This window comes from Dicentrarchus labrax, unplaced genomic scaffold (genome assembly GCF_905237075.1).
Source record: "Dicentrarchus labrax unplaced genomic scaffold, dlabrax2021, whole genome shotgun sequence".
Taxonomy (NCBI): domain Eukaryota; kingdom Metazoa; phylum Chordata; class Actinopteri; family Moronidae; genus Dicentrarchus; species Dicentrarchus labrax.
Genome location: NW_026136703.1, coordinates 2,855,748 through 2,873,077, shown reverse-complemented (window position 1 = coordinate 2,873,077; position 17,330 = coordinate 2,855,748). Strand labels below are relative to the sequence as shown.

At 41.5% G+C, this 17,330-nt stretch overlaps 1 protein-coding gene across 1 annotated transcript in view; it reads right to left on the bottom strand.

Moving 5' to 3' along the window:
- Positions 1-16,269, bottom strand: part of gabrb1 (gamma-aminobutyric acid type A receptor subunit beta1) — a 58,237-nt gene extending 41,968 nt beyond the window's left edge. Inside the window, exons 1-3 of the mRNA XM_051383932.1 lie at positions 15,540-16,269; positions 15,359-15,450; positions 15,149-15,216 (exon numbers count right to left, since the gene is read on the bottom strand). Coding sequence (XP_051239892.1) covers positions 15,149-15,216; positions 15,359-15,450; positions 15,540-15,619 — 240 coding nt within the window. The 5' untranslated portion in view covers positions 15,620-16,269. The remainder of the gene's footprint in view (positions 1-15,148; positions 15,217-15,358; positions 15,451-15,539) is intronic.
- Between the last annotated feature and the right edge of the window lie 1,061 nt (positions 16,270-17,330).

Here is a 17,330-nt window from a genome sequence, read left to right as displayed (position 1 = left end):
TAATATTCACTCCGATGTCCTTAAAAAACACAATTATCTTGTCCTGGTAGCTCACATGGTGGAGCTGGTGCCCCATGGTTGAGTCCTTGCTGCAGTGGCCATGGGTTCGAATCCAACCTGCCCTTTTCCTGTCATTCTACAGCTGTCATTATAAATTAAAGGCAATAAAAAGGCCAAAATATATTTGAAAAAAAACACATTCATCTTAATAATATTACATTTTAACAACAATACACTGACACAAATACATCTGAGTGGATTTATCTCTGTCCATAGTTCACAAATGTGCTTAAAAATAAAGAACAATTACCACAAGGGAAAGACATTATAATGAAGCGCCACTTGCAACCCAGTCTACCCGAAATTACGTTTGTGTGTAACAAAATTGTTTTCATAATAAGGTTGTCATGACAATGTAATCGCTGCCTGGATTATGTTCAGACAACGTTTCTTTGAGTGATTGAAACACTACATTTATGTACCGCGCTGGAGCCGCAGGGAGGGGGAAGGGGTGCAAGACAAAAAGCTGAATAATGCTGTAGTCACAAAGAGCTGATAATATTGCAAGATTGCCTATGTTGGTGGAAAAACGTTTAAATTTGTAATTAAAGTGGAAATTTAATAGAATTAAAGTGTCTGACTCAATGCTAACCATAGTGCTAAATTGCCTAGCTACCAGCTTACTCACCAGAATGTCAATCCGCTTGCAGGGGGTCGACTGTTCCGAGGTATGATGGATGTATTAAGTGTGTAATATTGAGGAGGATCTATTGTCAGAAATATCATATAATATGCATAGGTATGTTTTTATTAGCGTATAATCACCTTAAAAAAAACCTTTAAAAAACTGTTTTGTTACCGTAGATGGAGCCGTTTGTATCCACAGACGCTGTGGGTTGCCTTCAATGTAGTCCGCCATGTTTCTACAGTAGCCCAGAAGGGTCATACTGGTCTACACACTGGTCCTTTATGGGAGAACTGAATATAGTGTTGGAGGCAGGGCTCTGTTCATTCTTGTGGAAGCTGCTCAGTTCCTCATGAAGCCAAGAAAGATGAACAAATAACCAGCATCTTCTGCATTTTCTGATGGTGAAACAAGTCATTTTGCAGTGGTTGTAAGCAGTTCCTCTACAAGTTAAGTTTATGGGAGTTATAAGATTAAGTCCTTTTGTGCCACTGTGCATCACGTGTTGTCTCCATTGCTGTCATTACTTGGTTCGGCCACTATGTCAAATTGGCTTCAAAGTGCAGCCTGTGAGCTCGGTTCTCTTCAGTTTCCAAAAATCTCTCCTGTCATGTTTATTTCTATATCATTAAGGTCATTAGGCCATTTTTTCTGCTGTGTGCAGTTGTTGTGCTTGGCTCGCAGATTAACAATTCACAATGCGTCGGTCGATATAGTGAATTCCTGAGCTGGAATGAAAATGTATTTACAGTAACATAAGAGCAGTTGTCCCACTCTGTGTAGCACAGCGGTAGGACACTGAGTAATAAAACACAAGGATTAGCCATTTAGCCAGCCACTGGAACTGTTAGTAGCCAATAATAAACTGGAGATGACATCACCTCTCATGAGGCAGCAGTGAGAAACTGCTGCCTCATAAAGCTTAGAACACGGAATAAGAAAGAGGACAACCTGTGTGTGTGTGTGTGTGTGTGTGTGTGTGTGTGTGTGTGTGTGTGTGGGTGTGGGTTACAGTTACAGTCCCATTGGGGACGAAGACTTTCTAAAAGACTATTATTAGAAACAGCTGTTCCCCTCAGCACCCACTTCGCCATCATCGTTATGGTACCTCGGTGTTTCCGCAGCAGAGCGATGGCCTTAACGTGAGCTGAATACGGTTATGCATATGAGCTGTGCTAAAGCACGGTGGCAGGGAGAGGCAAAGCTCCACCGCTGCTGCTGCACCACACTGCACTGCACTCCAGGCGGACAGCAGAACAGGGCCAGCAAATGCCCTTGGTTTGTTTCCCTCCAATAGTCTGTGTTAATGTGTGAAGGCGATCTTTTTGGCGCTGCTGCACCTCTTCTCTTTCTTTCTCTATATGTCTACGTCCATATCCGCCGCTGTCTGTCTGTATTTTACAGCAGCAAACAAACAAGCAGAATATGGGCACCTATGCCACGCTAACCCCACTGCAGTGTGCTCCTGCCTGACCTAATTCTTCCCTACCCACAGCAATCTCTGGGTGCAGCCTGGAAGACATCATAAAGAAAGGGGGTGGGGTGGGGTAGCAGTGCAGTCCTTCTGCAACCTAATTCAACTTCTGATCTAAGAAAAACTGAAGCTGCAGGCAGCGGCACTCGGCCACTGATTGGAATACTTTGATCATTTGATGCTTGCAATGTGTAATGTTGTGTACTGAGGTGATTAAATGATCAAAAACTCTATATACTAAGTATAAATTACAAGTATGTAGTCGTTAGCATAGTGCTGCAGGAATGAGTCCGAAAACCCAGAACTGAGAATCCCTCACCTGGAAAGTCAGTGGGTTTTTTGACTGGGTTTTTGTTTGATGCCTGAAATGAGGTCAGGGGTTAACAAGCTTAAGCGATTTTTATGTTTTGTTGTAAGTCAGTAAATAGCCCGCCTGTGAATTTTTACTCTTTTATGTCTTAAAAAGGCAGTCGCTGGCTAAATGAGACTACAGAGGTTGTCTGTGACACCAAACATGGAGATAATCTACTCACTCGTCTGCTTTTACAGCCTCATTGTGTTTAACTTTCAAACTACTCTAACTCAAACTTCACAACTTGTATAGATTTTAATTCCAAGATTAAAGTTGGAAGTTTAGTGGTGGCGATGTTGTCATGCGACTGTGGTGTAATTTGTTTATAGCCTAACATTAGCTTTTCACTTCTGGTGATCGCATTTACACTTTAAAAATCATAAAAGTGGTGTTCATTTTCACATAACTCTAGTATTTACCAGGGCTGTGTATTGGCAAGAATCTGGCAATACAATACGTATCACAATACTGGGGTTAGAATTCAATATTTTGGGATATATTGCGATAAAGTAAAAAAAGCAACCAGATTTGTATTTGTATTTATCACAGCCTGTAACATCCAACATCACAGCCCTCAGTTTACATTAACAACACTGCTATCTAGAGGTTGGGGGTTCAAACACAAAAACTGATACAGTGTTTTTGAGAAGCGACAAACAAAATGTCCTGATATGACATTTTTGTACACCCCTAATATTTACCATTTGTTTTTTAATGTTTAATCATCTTAAATAACCATTTGCAATGTTAGCTAGTCAATCAGTGTATTACCAATGTTAGTTTGACTTTCACAGCTTAGCTAACAATAGGTTGCTCTGGCTGTTTGTTTTTACACTCTATTCTTGGAAGAGGGTCGAAAGGAGGAAAGGAAGTGAGAAAGGAGTGAAAGCTGCATGTCAGGTCTCACTTTCATTGGGACTGAAATCCACATTTTACCATGGCCACTTATTAAAGGTATAAAGTAGGCTGTGTTAACCTGACAATTTAACATGATTCGTCAGCATTGTTGCTATGGTTACCTGCAGGATACCTTCAACTCTGATTTAGATTTTGAGATTTAGTTTGAAGTGTCCTAATAAATGCTTGCTGATGGCCACCTCTCAGCCAATCAGACACAGGTTTTGCCTTGCTGTTATGTTATGATGTGGTACAAAATGTCCCCCTGACTCAGCAGAAAACTGTATCCAATATAATGTCACGGCCCATTTTTACATTACAATTACTGCACCATAAGGGAGGTACACATTTCAAGTGTTAATAATTATAATAATGATGGATGATATGATAGTCCAAAGGAACACAAATGCTGACACTCTGTGACCAATCAGGCCTTTTGCTGTTGCCAAACCAACCAGCATGCTCCCATCTCTCCCCTTGTTTCCATGCCAACCCCAGCATACACTCGCATACAGGTAGAAAGTGACAATTCAGTGCAAGTCAAGGTTCCAGCAGGAGTGAACACAAGGACGAGAGGAATGACTCCCACCACCAAGAAACAAGAAAAGAATAGAGTTTGAAAGCTTTCTTAAAACTGACAGACGTTAGTGTAAAATTTAAATCAAACAAAAGTTTACATTTCAGGTTATTATAACTGTCATTCTACGACATTACCAGATTGTAATACTGTTTTTGTATTACTGTTAGTATTTTCTTCATTGCAGTAGTGTTCTATTACACAGTATTTTGGGTACATTTGGTTAAAACCCACAGGGCCACAGAATGAACTTGAATGCAGTGTAGCGTGATGAGAAGGAATTTTCCTCCCTTCACAGAGAACCGTGTGGACTTTTCTTAACCTTCCTGTTCCCGAAGCCTCTGGAAACAAGCCCGCAGGACCCACGGAGGATGAGCAACGGAAGGTTGAGTGTCAGCTGATGACGAACTTAGGCCAGTTTGTTGATTTATGACCTGCTTTTAACCGTGTGTGGCACTGACCCGGTTAAGGGCCAGTACGGTCCAAGATGTGCTCTGGCATCCATCAAGGGTTGCCCATCCAGGCTCAACCCTTGAGAACAACACAGCTAAGGAACTGGCTATATAGTCTGTATGTATAAGAATATAAGAAAAAGATAAAGATAGGATGTGTGGTCTCGATAGAAACGGGATGAATGTAAACATACTACATCTAACAATTGATCATTGCTTGCAGTAAGACAAAAATAAGTTTGACATTAAGTTTCCATCAATTGCTTTTTTTAATCAATTACAGTTTTCCCAGACAAGAACGTCATTATTGGACAATTTTGCAAAACCCTTAATTATATTAATGGTCAGAATAAAAAAAATCTGTCTTTACAATATTAGGGAAAGATTAGGTTTATCGCAAATAAACTTAGTTAGGAAAATAAAATATTTAAGTTAAGGTTTGGGAAAGATACAGTAACAGTAGTTCTTTGACAGAGTGGGAACTCCACTCCTGCACACTACTTCCTGCATTTACACTGAAATCCCGACATAAATCATGAGGTGCAGAATATGTCAATCACAGTTTTTTCCTTCTTTTTGATTCAAACTCTTAGAAGGAGCTGTAAGGCTGCAGCAGATTCTTTCCCCCATTGTGTGATTTGCACACAGGGCAGGACAACGTTTATCGTAAAACCCACAGGCTCATATTTCAACCGCAGCCTTGTGTTGTCCACAGCCTCATATTTCACTGCCGCCCAGCTGGCTGACCTCCCTGCCCAGCTCGGGTCGGTCCCGCTCTTCATCTCTCTTCAGATATGCCATCTCTGACCATGTGATCAAATGGAGCTTCATTAACCTCTTATCTAATAGCTATGTCCGTCTGGACAGGCTAACAAGTGAAAGTCAGGGCTAAAAGGCTCGGGCATGAAAGCTGTTTCTAGATGGGAGACTAAAAGCTGGCACATTTCATTTCATTGTAAAGGAAAGCTGAAGTGTTACTTCTTTTGTTTTAACAACTTCAGCCAGGCAGCTGTAGTTCAAAAAAACCTATAAAACTGTGTTGACTGAAAAACACTGCAGCAACACTTTAATTAAAGCAAATGTGAAATTAAAGCTTTTACATTTTAAATATTATAAATCAATCATCATTATAACTAATCCCCCTGGTAGACCCATTTTACCTGCAGTAACCCAATTACATCCGCATCATTATTGCACTTATTATAACTGTCCCCCATCTATTTGTGTTTTTCATATACGTGCCATGTCAAGCTCTGCTCTGTGTGTTTTTTGGTGGTTTGTTTGACTTCTTCAGTCACTGTTTAACTGTCTTTGTGTAGTTTATTCCTGTTTATGTCATTGTTCTATCTGTTAAAGTCAATACTGTGTTGGGGTTTTTTTTTTAACCAACAAAACTAAAGACAGGGACCAGAGACCAGTTTTGGAGTTTAGTTACTCCCTCGCTTTACCCTCCCCTTTTTTTTCAGGTGATTATACGAAATGGTGATTATATGAAAACATACCTATAATTATTATATTCCATTTTTCTTGTTTCTGACCGAAGCAAACTGTGAATAGCCTTGGTCTACAAACATGTTTAATGCATTTTTGTGTACTGTGACTTTATCATAGCTTTTATGGTAAAACTGTGCAATTCCAAGACAATGCTCTAAAAGCGTCTATGTGAAGCTTTACACTGTAAAACCTGATGAATTACTTCAACTGAAACTGTTTGAGGAAAAGCCATAAACAGTTCAAATTTATTGACGCCAACAAAATTAATTTATTGATAAGGTAAGGTTATTTAGTTAAGTGTACTCAAAAACTAGTAAGTAAATTACACTCATATTCAGCATAACTTATTTAAAACGTGTTAACAGAATTTATCTGAATAAAGTAAGACTAACTTAAATGGATCTTCTTTATACAAATGTTACTACTTACATTAAATTTACTCAGATTCTTCCACTAAAGCAAATCATTGCATTTACCTGTCAAAACAGCTGACATATGATTAAAAAAATATATTATTTACAATTAATTGATTTTCCAAATAGTAGCCAATTAATTAGGAAAGAACTAATGTAAAGAAAACGAGGCAATGGAACAAGCTGGAATTATATCACCAATACTTAAAATATTCTGTCAGGGTGTCCGTAGTACCACTAGAAGAACTGAAAAAAGATGTCTTTGTAAACTATTTAAAAAACTTTTTGTAGGTTGCCCTCATCTTACTATGTCACTGGCGTTTTTCAGTTCTAAGCAGGCTTCTATAAAGTTAAACTGCCCACACTAATGTGGAGCACAGGAGCTGTGTGACCCCCGCTGACCCCAGACCTGAATGAGCTGTTGGAAAGCAGGACACATCCTGGCACCTTGATATCTTCTCAGTGCAGAGATGAAGTGCCGTCTGCAGAGCTTCTCATAAATCCTGATCCTGAGGTGGTGCTGGACGCATCACTCTGCCGGGCCGATCGATAACAGCTGCTAGGAGGACATAAACTGATAACACCTGACTCTCTCTAAATGCACAGCACAGTGAATGTGGGTGGGTTTCACCTGTCAATCAAGTAAATCAATACACTTGAAATTTAAACAGATCGGCACATAATCTAAATGAAGATGTATTATATGGCTTAAGCCTTGTCAAGTTCCTAAATGTATATTGCAGGATTAAATGTCATCAGTTTAATTTTACCATATCAGCCAATACAAAATAAGAGTTCATTAGAGAGCAGTAACACCAGGTCTGTACCAAAGCATCACAGGCTAGTTACTTGCTGTTATTAAGATGGATTAATTGGCCACTAATAGACAAAGATATCAGATCCATAGACTACTATGTAATCTCATTAGTTGGCTGTCAGCGTAATGCACAGATAGATGTTGATGGGACTGAAGGCAGTGTGCACATTTTCATTAAAAGCTGATGAGCTGCTTATTGCTTGTGTGCTGATGCTATTGATTGATTTTGGCAGCAGCAAGCTTTCCACAGCCTCGGGCATGGTGTTTCCTATCAAGAGGAGTGTCATCAATGTATACATAGCACTCACAATTCATGCAAAATCACCAAGCAAGTTCACTGCGACACTGAGTCAGACCAAATCATTGTGGTTGCCTTGATAACAGATCTACTATTCCTCATCAGAACAGAAGCTAGAGTTCAGCTACAACATGCATCTTGGGTGATCCGATTACAAGTTCACAGCTCTAAATAGAGGTATGGATGCACCCTAGATGCATTGAGATTCAAAAGCTCAGACTGGCATTGGGAAGCCGGCATACATTCTTTTATCACTATGTACGCGATTGAGTCCTTGTTAGTTAGATGACTTATCACTACCTGCTTCAATCAGTCACTACCACCCATATAACAGACACTCAGTAATTGACTAAGTCAATTAAGATTCCAGACTTATGAATCAAGAACTGTCTACACCAAGAACAATAACTTTAACAATAATTATAAATATATCTTTTTAAAAATCATGCACTGATGTCTCTGAGGTCCTTGACGATGTCGTCTTTTTTTTCACAAAAACCTGTGCTATACCTACAGTATCTCAAGAGTGTTCTTGTCACTGTTAAGTTCAATTAGTTTTTTGCTGAAGTTGTGTAACTTGAAGCTGTAACTTGCTGTTGTTACGATAAAAAAAAGAAAATTAGGACAACAATATTTAGCAACTTGCAGTGAGATAGCAAAGAATTAGCCAGCTTTGTGCAGCTGATGAACTACAAACTGAAAGAAAGAAACAGATCCACATGAGCTGTGTTGCATGCTGAATACCCATTGTGTTTGCAAGGAATTCTGGGATAGCAAATGGTCGAACTCGAGCGGCACCACCAGTGTTTGACATTCACAAGACAAATAACAATGTATCTTCAGACGTGAATACAGACAGCGTCACCCAGGCAGAAACAATGCCACAGACGATCAGTCTATACGGGCCGGACCTCGGCGAGTGAGCAGCAAAACCTCGTGTCACTGCCGCTTTACCTCACCAGCTGCTTTCGCTTCTGATAATACAGCATGTCTGATGACTAAGGCCAGTACGGGCCTGACAATGATCTGAAATCTCCCTGTAATCTGTTCACTAACTGCCAAGTTCAGTAGAGCTTCACAAGCATACAGGCCCTGTCTGCCAGCCTTGTGTCAATGACAGGGACAAGGTCGCTTGATTTGTCCCAATGTGACATGAGAAGTGTCCTCAGGGAAATCTGAAGGAGGCCGCAGCTTCCAACTAACTTTTTGTCCATATGTAAACAAGCAGAAAACAAACACTGACGGGGATGTTGGTCCATCTGTCGATCACTTTGGTCAAGAGTAACAAAGGCACACTACCGGACAGACCGCCATGAAATCTGGTATGGATATTCATGGTCCCCGTGGAATGAATCCTTCTAAGTCTTATGTCCTCCTGAACTTTGATCCAGTGCTACAGTCAACTAATTCCTTCCCTTTGAATAATGTGAATGGCTGCATTTTAATGAAACTGGCTCTGGGTAGGGTTGGGTCGGTGTCTGACTTTGCTGGTCTTCTGTATGAGTCTAATCTTGTTTGTTATGCAAACCAACTGAACCATCAACCTCACTTCCTGCCAGTGTTCTCTGCAGCCACGTTTACTTCTTGCGCCCGCTGGCTAATTTTGAGCTCAGACAGAGACAAAGACAGAATCAAGACAGAGGCAGAAAAAAATTAAAACATTTTTCCATTGCAAATGAATAGAGTTTTGCAAACCAGCATACGATTGCAAGTGACACTGATTGGAGCCTATTAACCATGGTTAAACCATAGTCAATGCTGAGATGGATTTTGAATTAAACCAATACCCATTTTCGTGCTTCATCAATAGTTTTGTTTAAAAAAAATATATTTCTATATGTTTAGAAAAAATATAATATAAATATATTGCTGGACTTGGTCGAGACCAATTAGAGTATTGGGCAAGACCAATGGCCAAGACTGAGACAAGTCTGAGTGCAAATCCCAACAAGTCTGAGACAATAGAAAAAAGCACTGCCTTAAGACCCATGGTGATTGAGCTTTATTCTATAGAATGCTCTGCGGTCTGCAGATTCCATGGATTCTTTCAAAAGTAAGCTATAGACATACCTGTTTAGACATTTGGATAACCTGTGAGAGTAGCGTTAACATTCCAATGAAATGAAACCGGACACATAATTCCTTCTGAACACTTTGTTGCCAGGACACTAGTGTATTCTGTCACCTCTACAGGATTACCAAATCCACTCTGTTAGAGCCATGTAACTGTGTCTGACCTTCAAGTCAACTTACGGAGTATGAGCGAGAAAGCCCTGTGAAGAAAAGTGAGTGAGGGGAGAATGGCAGAGTCAGTTTGTCAGTTAAATCATGATTTATGATAAAGGTGCAATGAGATGCACTGAGATTGTGTGGCGGTGACGGAAACACATTTTCTCCCATCAGAGGTGAGAACAATGAAGTGCACCCCACCGCGGAGAAGTGTGAAGAAAGTTATTTGAGGGATGGCGGTGCGTCCTAGCAGATGCGAGGTGACTGAGAAATGGTGGCTGGAAGCTGCGAGAGAGGTGGCAGACAAAGCATAAACTGAGAGGATCAGCAGTTTAAGAGGGACGAGAGGCGGAAGACGTCAGCTGCATTGCACCTTACATACAATCGTGGGTCTGTATGAATGGGACCTCTTAGAATAACCCTGGTTTATTCCAACTTCAGCCTTATTTAATTATGTTTGTTATGGCTAATGTTCTGAGATTTGGGAACACTGTGACATCACTATAACAAAGTGTGAGGGGGCTACAAGCATGAGCAGTCAGATTATCAGACAGGTTGTAAATAAATCAGCCAAGCACAGCTGCCTGAAGTGAGGCCTGAGGGTCAAAGTTGGCCAGATGAAGAATTTTGTCATCGGATGTCAGAGAAACAAGCTGAGTTAACGTTAGCAGTATCTATATGCTTTATTCAGTGTTTTTACTGGTTTACTGTTACTGTCTTTTGGTCTTGTTTGAATGTGAGAAATAACATATTGTACGTTTAATTAGATAACTAATAACGTGGGATCTTAGAACCATTATACATCTTAACAATACAGTTCAGTTTGTTTTTGGCCCCTGACACACCATTACGTTTTTGGAAACCCCTGCCTTAATGTGAGCACATGTGAAATGTTGCTAATAATCCCTCATTGCACAGGAAAACTAATTATCAGTTTCAGTTGTGCAAGTGAAAAATCAAAGTTTGATTTTGCCCCAAAGGTCAAGGTTTTTACCCAAAAAACCCACACAAAACCCTCCTTTTAGATCAAGAACTTCTTCATACTTTGGATTTGACTGAGCATCATAAGTTTGTCATTCCTTCCCTCCCAAAGGTCTGTCCATCTTGTACTTCACATGTACTTTTTCCTCAATAAATCTTGCTAACTGAATCTTCAGAGGCTTTTGACATCAGGGAAATCTTGTTTCATTATTACCGACACAGGTGGAACTAATAACATTAATGATGGCTCTGTTCGTGCAATTAGTGCAACGTAATGCAATGCAGCTGTTAACCTTAACACAGACTGGGGTACCCACAGACCCCAGGTTGTCATGACTTGGTCAATCAATTTGTTCCTCATGACTTCATATGATTGTTTTCTGTTTTTGTTTTAACTAGTGCTTTTTTAAAATGTCCCGAATGTCAATCCACCCTATGCAGTTTTAATAGATGGAACAATTTATGAGGTTCATGTTTGCAATGGGTCCTCATTTCAATTAACACACACAATTTTTGTTTTACACAATATGCAACTGTAATTGTTGTTTTAAGAAGAAATAAGTCAACATTTACTATGATGGTTGTTTCTTACAGTAGTTTAAATTTCCGGTCCTTGTATGTTAGTGGAATTAGGATTGAAGCTGCATTAATCAGTTATTAATTTGGGGCAGAATTCTTCAACAAGCTAAAAAATCTGACATGGCAGAGGTTTTTATGATGTGTTAGCAAACTGTTGCCTATTTACACATCCAGCAGACACAGAGAAACAGTAGCATTCCGGATAAATGTCACTCTCCTTTTAGCTCAGTCATTAGTCCCACCAACTGAAAGAAATATGTGGCTTTTTAGCTACTAAATGCTCCACTGTTCACTGCTCTAGTCTCTAACTGTGTCTATTGTGTGCTATTTGGTTCTGGCTAGGTAGTGTACAGTGTGTTTATCTGAGCTTTTTATGTACTGGAATCAAGGCCAATCAGGTGCAAAACTATAGAATTCGGGCCCTTAAAACCAAAACAATGAGCTGAAAGAGGCTAAAATGTTTGGTAAAGTTGGTGATAATTCTCTGTGGATTTGAAAAGCCCCTTTCAAACTACACACAGTCTTTGATCAATTGTTAATATAAAAAAATACTGATGAGTGCAACTTTAATATTATAGTGACTTGTGTGTTCGTCAGTTCCTGATCACCTGCAATGGATCTGCACCCCATTCTGGTGGTAAAGAGGCAGAGAATGGGATTTCTCTCTATGGACCACCCAGTCAATGCTGTGTCAGTGATACTTTCACTCTTAAGTTTCAATTTGTTACTTTCTATGTGCAGAAGATTTTCCACTGGCACCGAGATTTAATTTAGAATGATAGGGCCTGTCTACAATATCTCTACTACTGTGGTGAAGAGAATGGGGTGAGCTCAAACACACTTTTAAAAAGAAATTCTCACTTTTACACTCTCCTGAGGCCAGGAGAGTTTTACCTTAAATCAATACACATCTATACTCTAAGTCATAAGACCATTTAGGCTTCTGGTTTAGCTTGGCACCTACTCAAGCAACATCTTTTGCCAAGAGTTTCCTCTCAAACAGAGCAGTAACAAGCCCTCCCCATCGCCGTTGTTTTTATTGACATGCAAAATCAGACAGGGTACCAGGGTCCAATCAGTGACCCATAAAGACGGGCATGGATAACACGGTCCAATCACATCTCAGCACTGGGCTCTGTCCATTTCCCATTAGGAACTTTTGACAGCTCCAAGTCAAGCTACTAAACAATTCATAACCAGGGTTCACAATGACAGCACATCATTAACTCCACAAACACTGTGTGTATTTGCTCCCGCAAATTCACAGTCTCGTGTAAAGATGACTTATGTATGAGTGCTATGAATGTAAATAATGTAGCAGGCTTTGTCCTGATAGAGGCTGCTGACTGCCAGTATTATTTAATAAAGCCATTTGTAGTCAAAGATTAAAGTCACCAGTGAGAAAGTCTGGAAACAAGGTGCTGGAAACAGGTTGGAATTATTTTGCTGCACTGGCTGAGTTCCCCTCCAGTTTCTTCTTGTCCCTTCATTGTGATGTTTGAATGATGTATGTGCAGAGTTTGACACTAGAAGGATGTTTTCCCATTCATCTGTTTGAAATTTGAAGCCACCAGTGCACATCCACTGAGAATAGACTTTACAGTGAAGTAGGAGACATCTTGTGTGTGAAGAGAAGCTCAACTAATATGTGTGTATATATCCATTTACTGAGTCAGCTGTAACACATGAACACTAAGTAGAAATGGACAGCTAAATATCAGCTGACTATATATCAATGGTTTATCCACAACTTCTAATAATGCCTAAATGGTTCAATATATAACTAAAACTAATTGATTTAAGGTTGAATTTGTGAGCTGAATGTATTAATAGTTGTGAAAGACCAAAATAGTGGATAATGTAGATTGCTTTAAAGACCCTCTATACAAATAGTCTGCTTGGAACAATACTGTGTGTCGGATATCTTTTTTCCACAAAAAAAATAAATAAAAATCCTTAAAAAGTAATCTACTCCTTTTACTTCATTAAAACTTGCAGAATATCTGAATATACAAATGTTGTTGATTTGTAAAGTTTTGCTGCTGGACACAAGATGTCTCCTCCTTCACTGTAAAGTCCATTCTCAGTGGATGTGCACTGGTGGCTTCAAGTTTCTACATCACACTGTACAAGTTGATACTGGACCAGGACTGACTTCCAAACTATTTGTGATGTCACAAATCCAGCTGGTAGGCCCCGCCCCTTAAAGTCAGATTTTTTTTTAAGCACAGAGAAACTTTCCTCTTTCAGCAGATGAATGTGAAAATATCCTTCTAGTGTCAAACTGCACAGACAGCATTCAAACAGCACACTGTAGGACCAAGAAGAAACACTGATGTTTGACTGGAGGGGGCTTTAAGTTAAGAATAAACAGTTGAAATAGTCAGCTAAAAGCCATTGAAAAATCTAAAAGTAATGGGGAAATGGCAGAATATTCTGTTTCTAACACTTTAAGTGGTATTCACAAATGTAAACTTGTCTAAACTGACACTTTCAGTTCAAAATCGAGTCAAATGAACTCTGTTTCAACGTGGTGTTGATGAAAGGGTACTTTAGTTCATCAGACAGGGTTAGAGAAAAGGGTTGGGAACCACAACATGACCCATCCTTCATGGGATTAGTCAGACATGTTAGCTAACAGCAAACCAAACATTCTGGCATATTAACCCACTGCCATCCAACAGCACAATGCATCAACATCATCCACACATAGACATAAACCACCCACAGAAAACGCTCCAGGAGATATCCCACAATGCAAATACAACAGATGCACAAACCCCTTAAAGCACAAGGCAAACAAAAACTACATCTGCGTCCATTAGTTCCAACCACTGCATATGTGATCAAGCTCATAAACCATTAGTCTAAAGTCCACATAGAGTCTGAGGAATTATGTTACTTTTCTCCTCCCATACCCAGCTTTAAAACTCTATTCAGAAAATGCAAAAACATTATCAAAAAGCCCCATTCTCATCCAATTTGAATCAGGAACTTTTTAAATAAATAATTCATTAAAGGTTTTTGCAGTCAACCCTTTAATGAATTATTTATGTAAAAAGTTTATTTATATCTTTTATATAAGAGACTTAAACAGGCAGATAAAGGGACAGAGCTGTATGTGAGGCTGCAGTAAAGCAGCAGTACACCAGCATATGTTCATTAATGTAAAGTCCGAATCTCTCACACACACTTTCTCTGCACGTGCGCCGACCTCACACATCCGCTACTGTGTGTGTGTGTGTGTGTGTGTGTGTGTGTGTGTATTCCCCGGGCTCCTCGGCAGCGCTGCATTGATACCCTGTATTAAGCGGTCAAATCATATTCTGCAGACTCTCTGCTTCTCTGGGCCTCCTTCCTCCCGTTGACTCACTGACAGCCGTTATGTAATTACTGCACTCAGGCCAAAAAGGGAAAAAAAACCCGGACAAAAACATGCACAGAGACGTCTTATTTCCTCCTGTCTTCTCCTCCTTGTGTCCATCCATCCCTCCCCACCACCACCACCACCACCATCCCGCTGAAGCCTCTCGGGCTCTCCGCGCATGCTGGGGCCGCAGACGCGTGTGCGGAATCACTAAGCAGCCCCCCTCATCTCATTCCCTATGTGCTGTCGGTCTCTGTCTTGTTAATTCTCAGCCTGCGCCGGTTGTGACACCGGCGGGGAAGTACTCGATGCATACGGATTGGCTATTTGACACATTGCGGATCTCTCCATGGTGCTGAAGGGGGGGGGGGGGCACGGGAGGGGGTGAGGGGGGATCTTTTTTAGTTTCCTTCAGGAGAGGCGCTGCAGCAAGTAAAGAGGCGAACCGGGACTGACGCGGATCTCCTCTCCATGTGTTTGAAAAAAGGCAAGAAACTCACTGCAGCATCGCGCCCACAGTGGGAACAACTTACCATGTTGACTTCAGACACCATGTCAATGCTGGCGATGTCTATGCTCATGCCGACATCCACAGGGGCGCCTATGGAAAATATGACAGCAGAGTTTTGGCAAGCATTACAGCAGCCCGGTGAGCATCACAAACATGGGCACAGCGGACAGTGTGTGTGTGTGTGTGTGTGTGTGTGTGTGTGTGTGTGTGTGTGTGTGTGGGGGGCTTTTACCTCCAAAATCGGGCCGCAGACGGATGTCATAGCCCTTCAGCAGCTTGTCCACGGTGGCTTTCACGTATGACATGTTGCTGGGCTCGTTGGCACTGAGGACAGAACATTTTAAGTCAGGATATGAGCAAATCTCGCAGGGCCCGTGTGAAAATAAAGACATGACACATGATGATATTCTCACCTTTGCGCCCCGCAGACCACAGTGGCCAGCAGGGACAAGCAGCAGACCCCCCAGCGCCCTCGGTCCAGAGTGCTCCACATCGCTAAACTCTGATCCCGCCGACGACTTTGACACAAGATCTCAGGGATGCAACTTAGGCTGCAAAATTATTCCGAGAGCAACGCATGCGCGTCGTTTTACCAACATCCAAGCGTCAGCGGCGAGGTGCAGGCAAATTTGGATGAAAATGTAGAGAAGAAAAGCCCACACAGCCTATAGGTGCGGAGGATTCACCTGAAGAGTGGAGGTTGGCGCATGAAGCGGTACATACAGTGCTCCCGGCACTTGAGATGTCAGTACACAGACCCCCCCTCCCCTCCGGCAGCCCTCTCGGCTTATTCCAGCAGTCACAACAGTGTCCGGAGCAGATCTGCGTCAAAGCTCGTCTCCCCGCTGCTGCCGCTCGATCTGAAGACGTTAAATAATGAGCAGTGAGCGCGCGGCTCCCCGGTCACCTTACAGAGAGGGAGAGGAGAGAGAGGGAGAGAGAGAGAGAGAGAGAGAGTCATGCAACACTAGCACATCCCGAGGAGCCGCTGCGCATTTTCGGGGCTCCGCCAGGCAGCGGGACCTCGTTGAGCTGGCGTCACGGGCTGCACACCGGCTTAATTAATTGTTTCAAATCCCAGAAAATGCATTAGAGAACGCAACGCACGACTAGCTGATGGGAGGGGAGATAAGACACGCTGTATGGGAGCTGAAATGGCTTCTGCTCCGACTGCAGGGCGTGAAGGGAATAAAGAAGTGTTCTGCATTCAACCCGTCAGAACACATGAGTTACACAGTTAGCTGTCAGGATTATTATTGTTGTCATGATGGCACTCTGATAATGTTTATTTTTACAATGTTTGGTAATCACAATTCGATGAATGAAATAAAATGATTCCTCCCGAAACATCTCTATATTAGGAAGCCCTCTGGAACCCCCTGAAGGACCAATGCAGTTCTTCCAGCCCATCCAGGGCACAATAAAGTACCCTTCCAGCGGACACAACACAACAAAATGCCCTTTAAGGTGCTAATTCTAACCCTGATTGAGCTGTTTTACTATAAATGCATCACAACTTTCTGCCACTGGCGCCCTTTTCCTTTATTCGCCCCTGCCCCTGAAACAGCCCGAGTCCGCCACTGGCTATACCCACTAACCCCCTTGATTGAAAGAGACATTGGATGGAAGGAGGATACAACAGGCACTGGCTCTTTCAGTCACATGATAACAGGTGGTTGTATATTGGAGGTGGTAACCTAGTCTCACATGCAAGTGTCCTCCTTGATCTTTCTCCAATCCTCCACTGACTGCAGGCAACTGACCTTTGACCTTTTCCCAGTGGTTGCTTTGACAGGTTCTGGTCTGGTATTCACAGGCAACTGATTAATAATAAACACTGTAGGGGTGTTCTTACATGGCAGAATGAACCTGTCAGGGGGCTGTGCATGTTGCGCCCCCATTGATCCCCCCCCAACACACACACACACACCTGTCCTTTGTGTGGCAATTTCCTTATGCACAGAGACCCATAAACAACCAGGAACACTATCTGCTCCCAGGTTTCTGTGCTGTGATAACAGATGGTTGAAAATAAAATATTTGAAAGATCAGTGGTACTAATAGGAACATTAAGTGTCAATTTTAGAACTAGATCTATAAGATCCAGTCCTTGCTTTCATGTAGGTCTGGTCACAGTGCTGGTGTTTGGTTTAGCTCAGCTGTTCTCCTTCCATAGTGTTTACAGTGGAGTGCTTTTGCAGCTC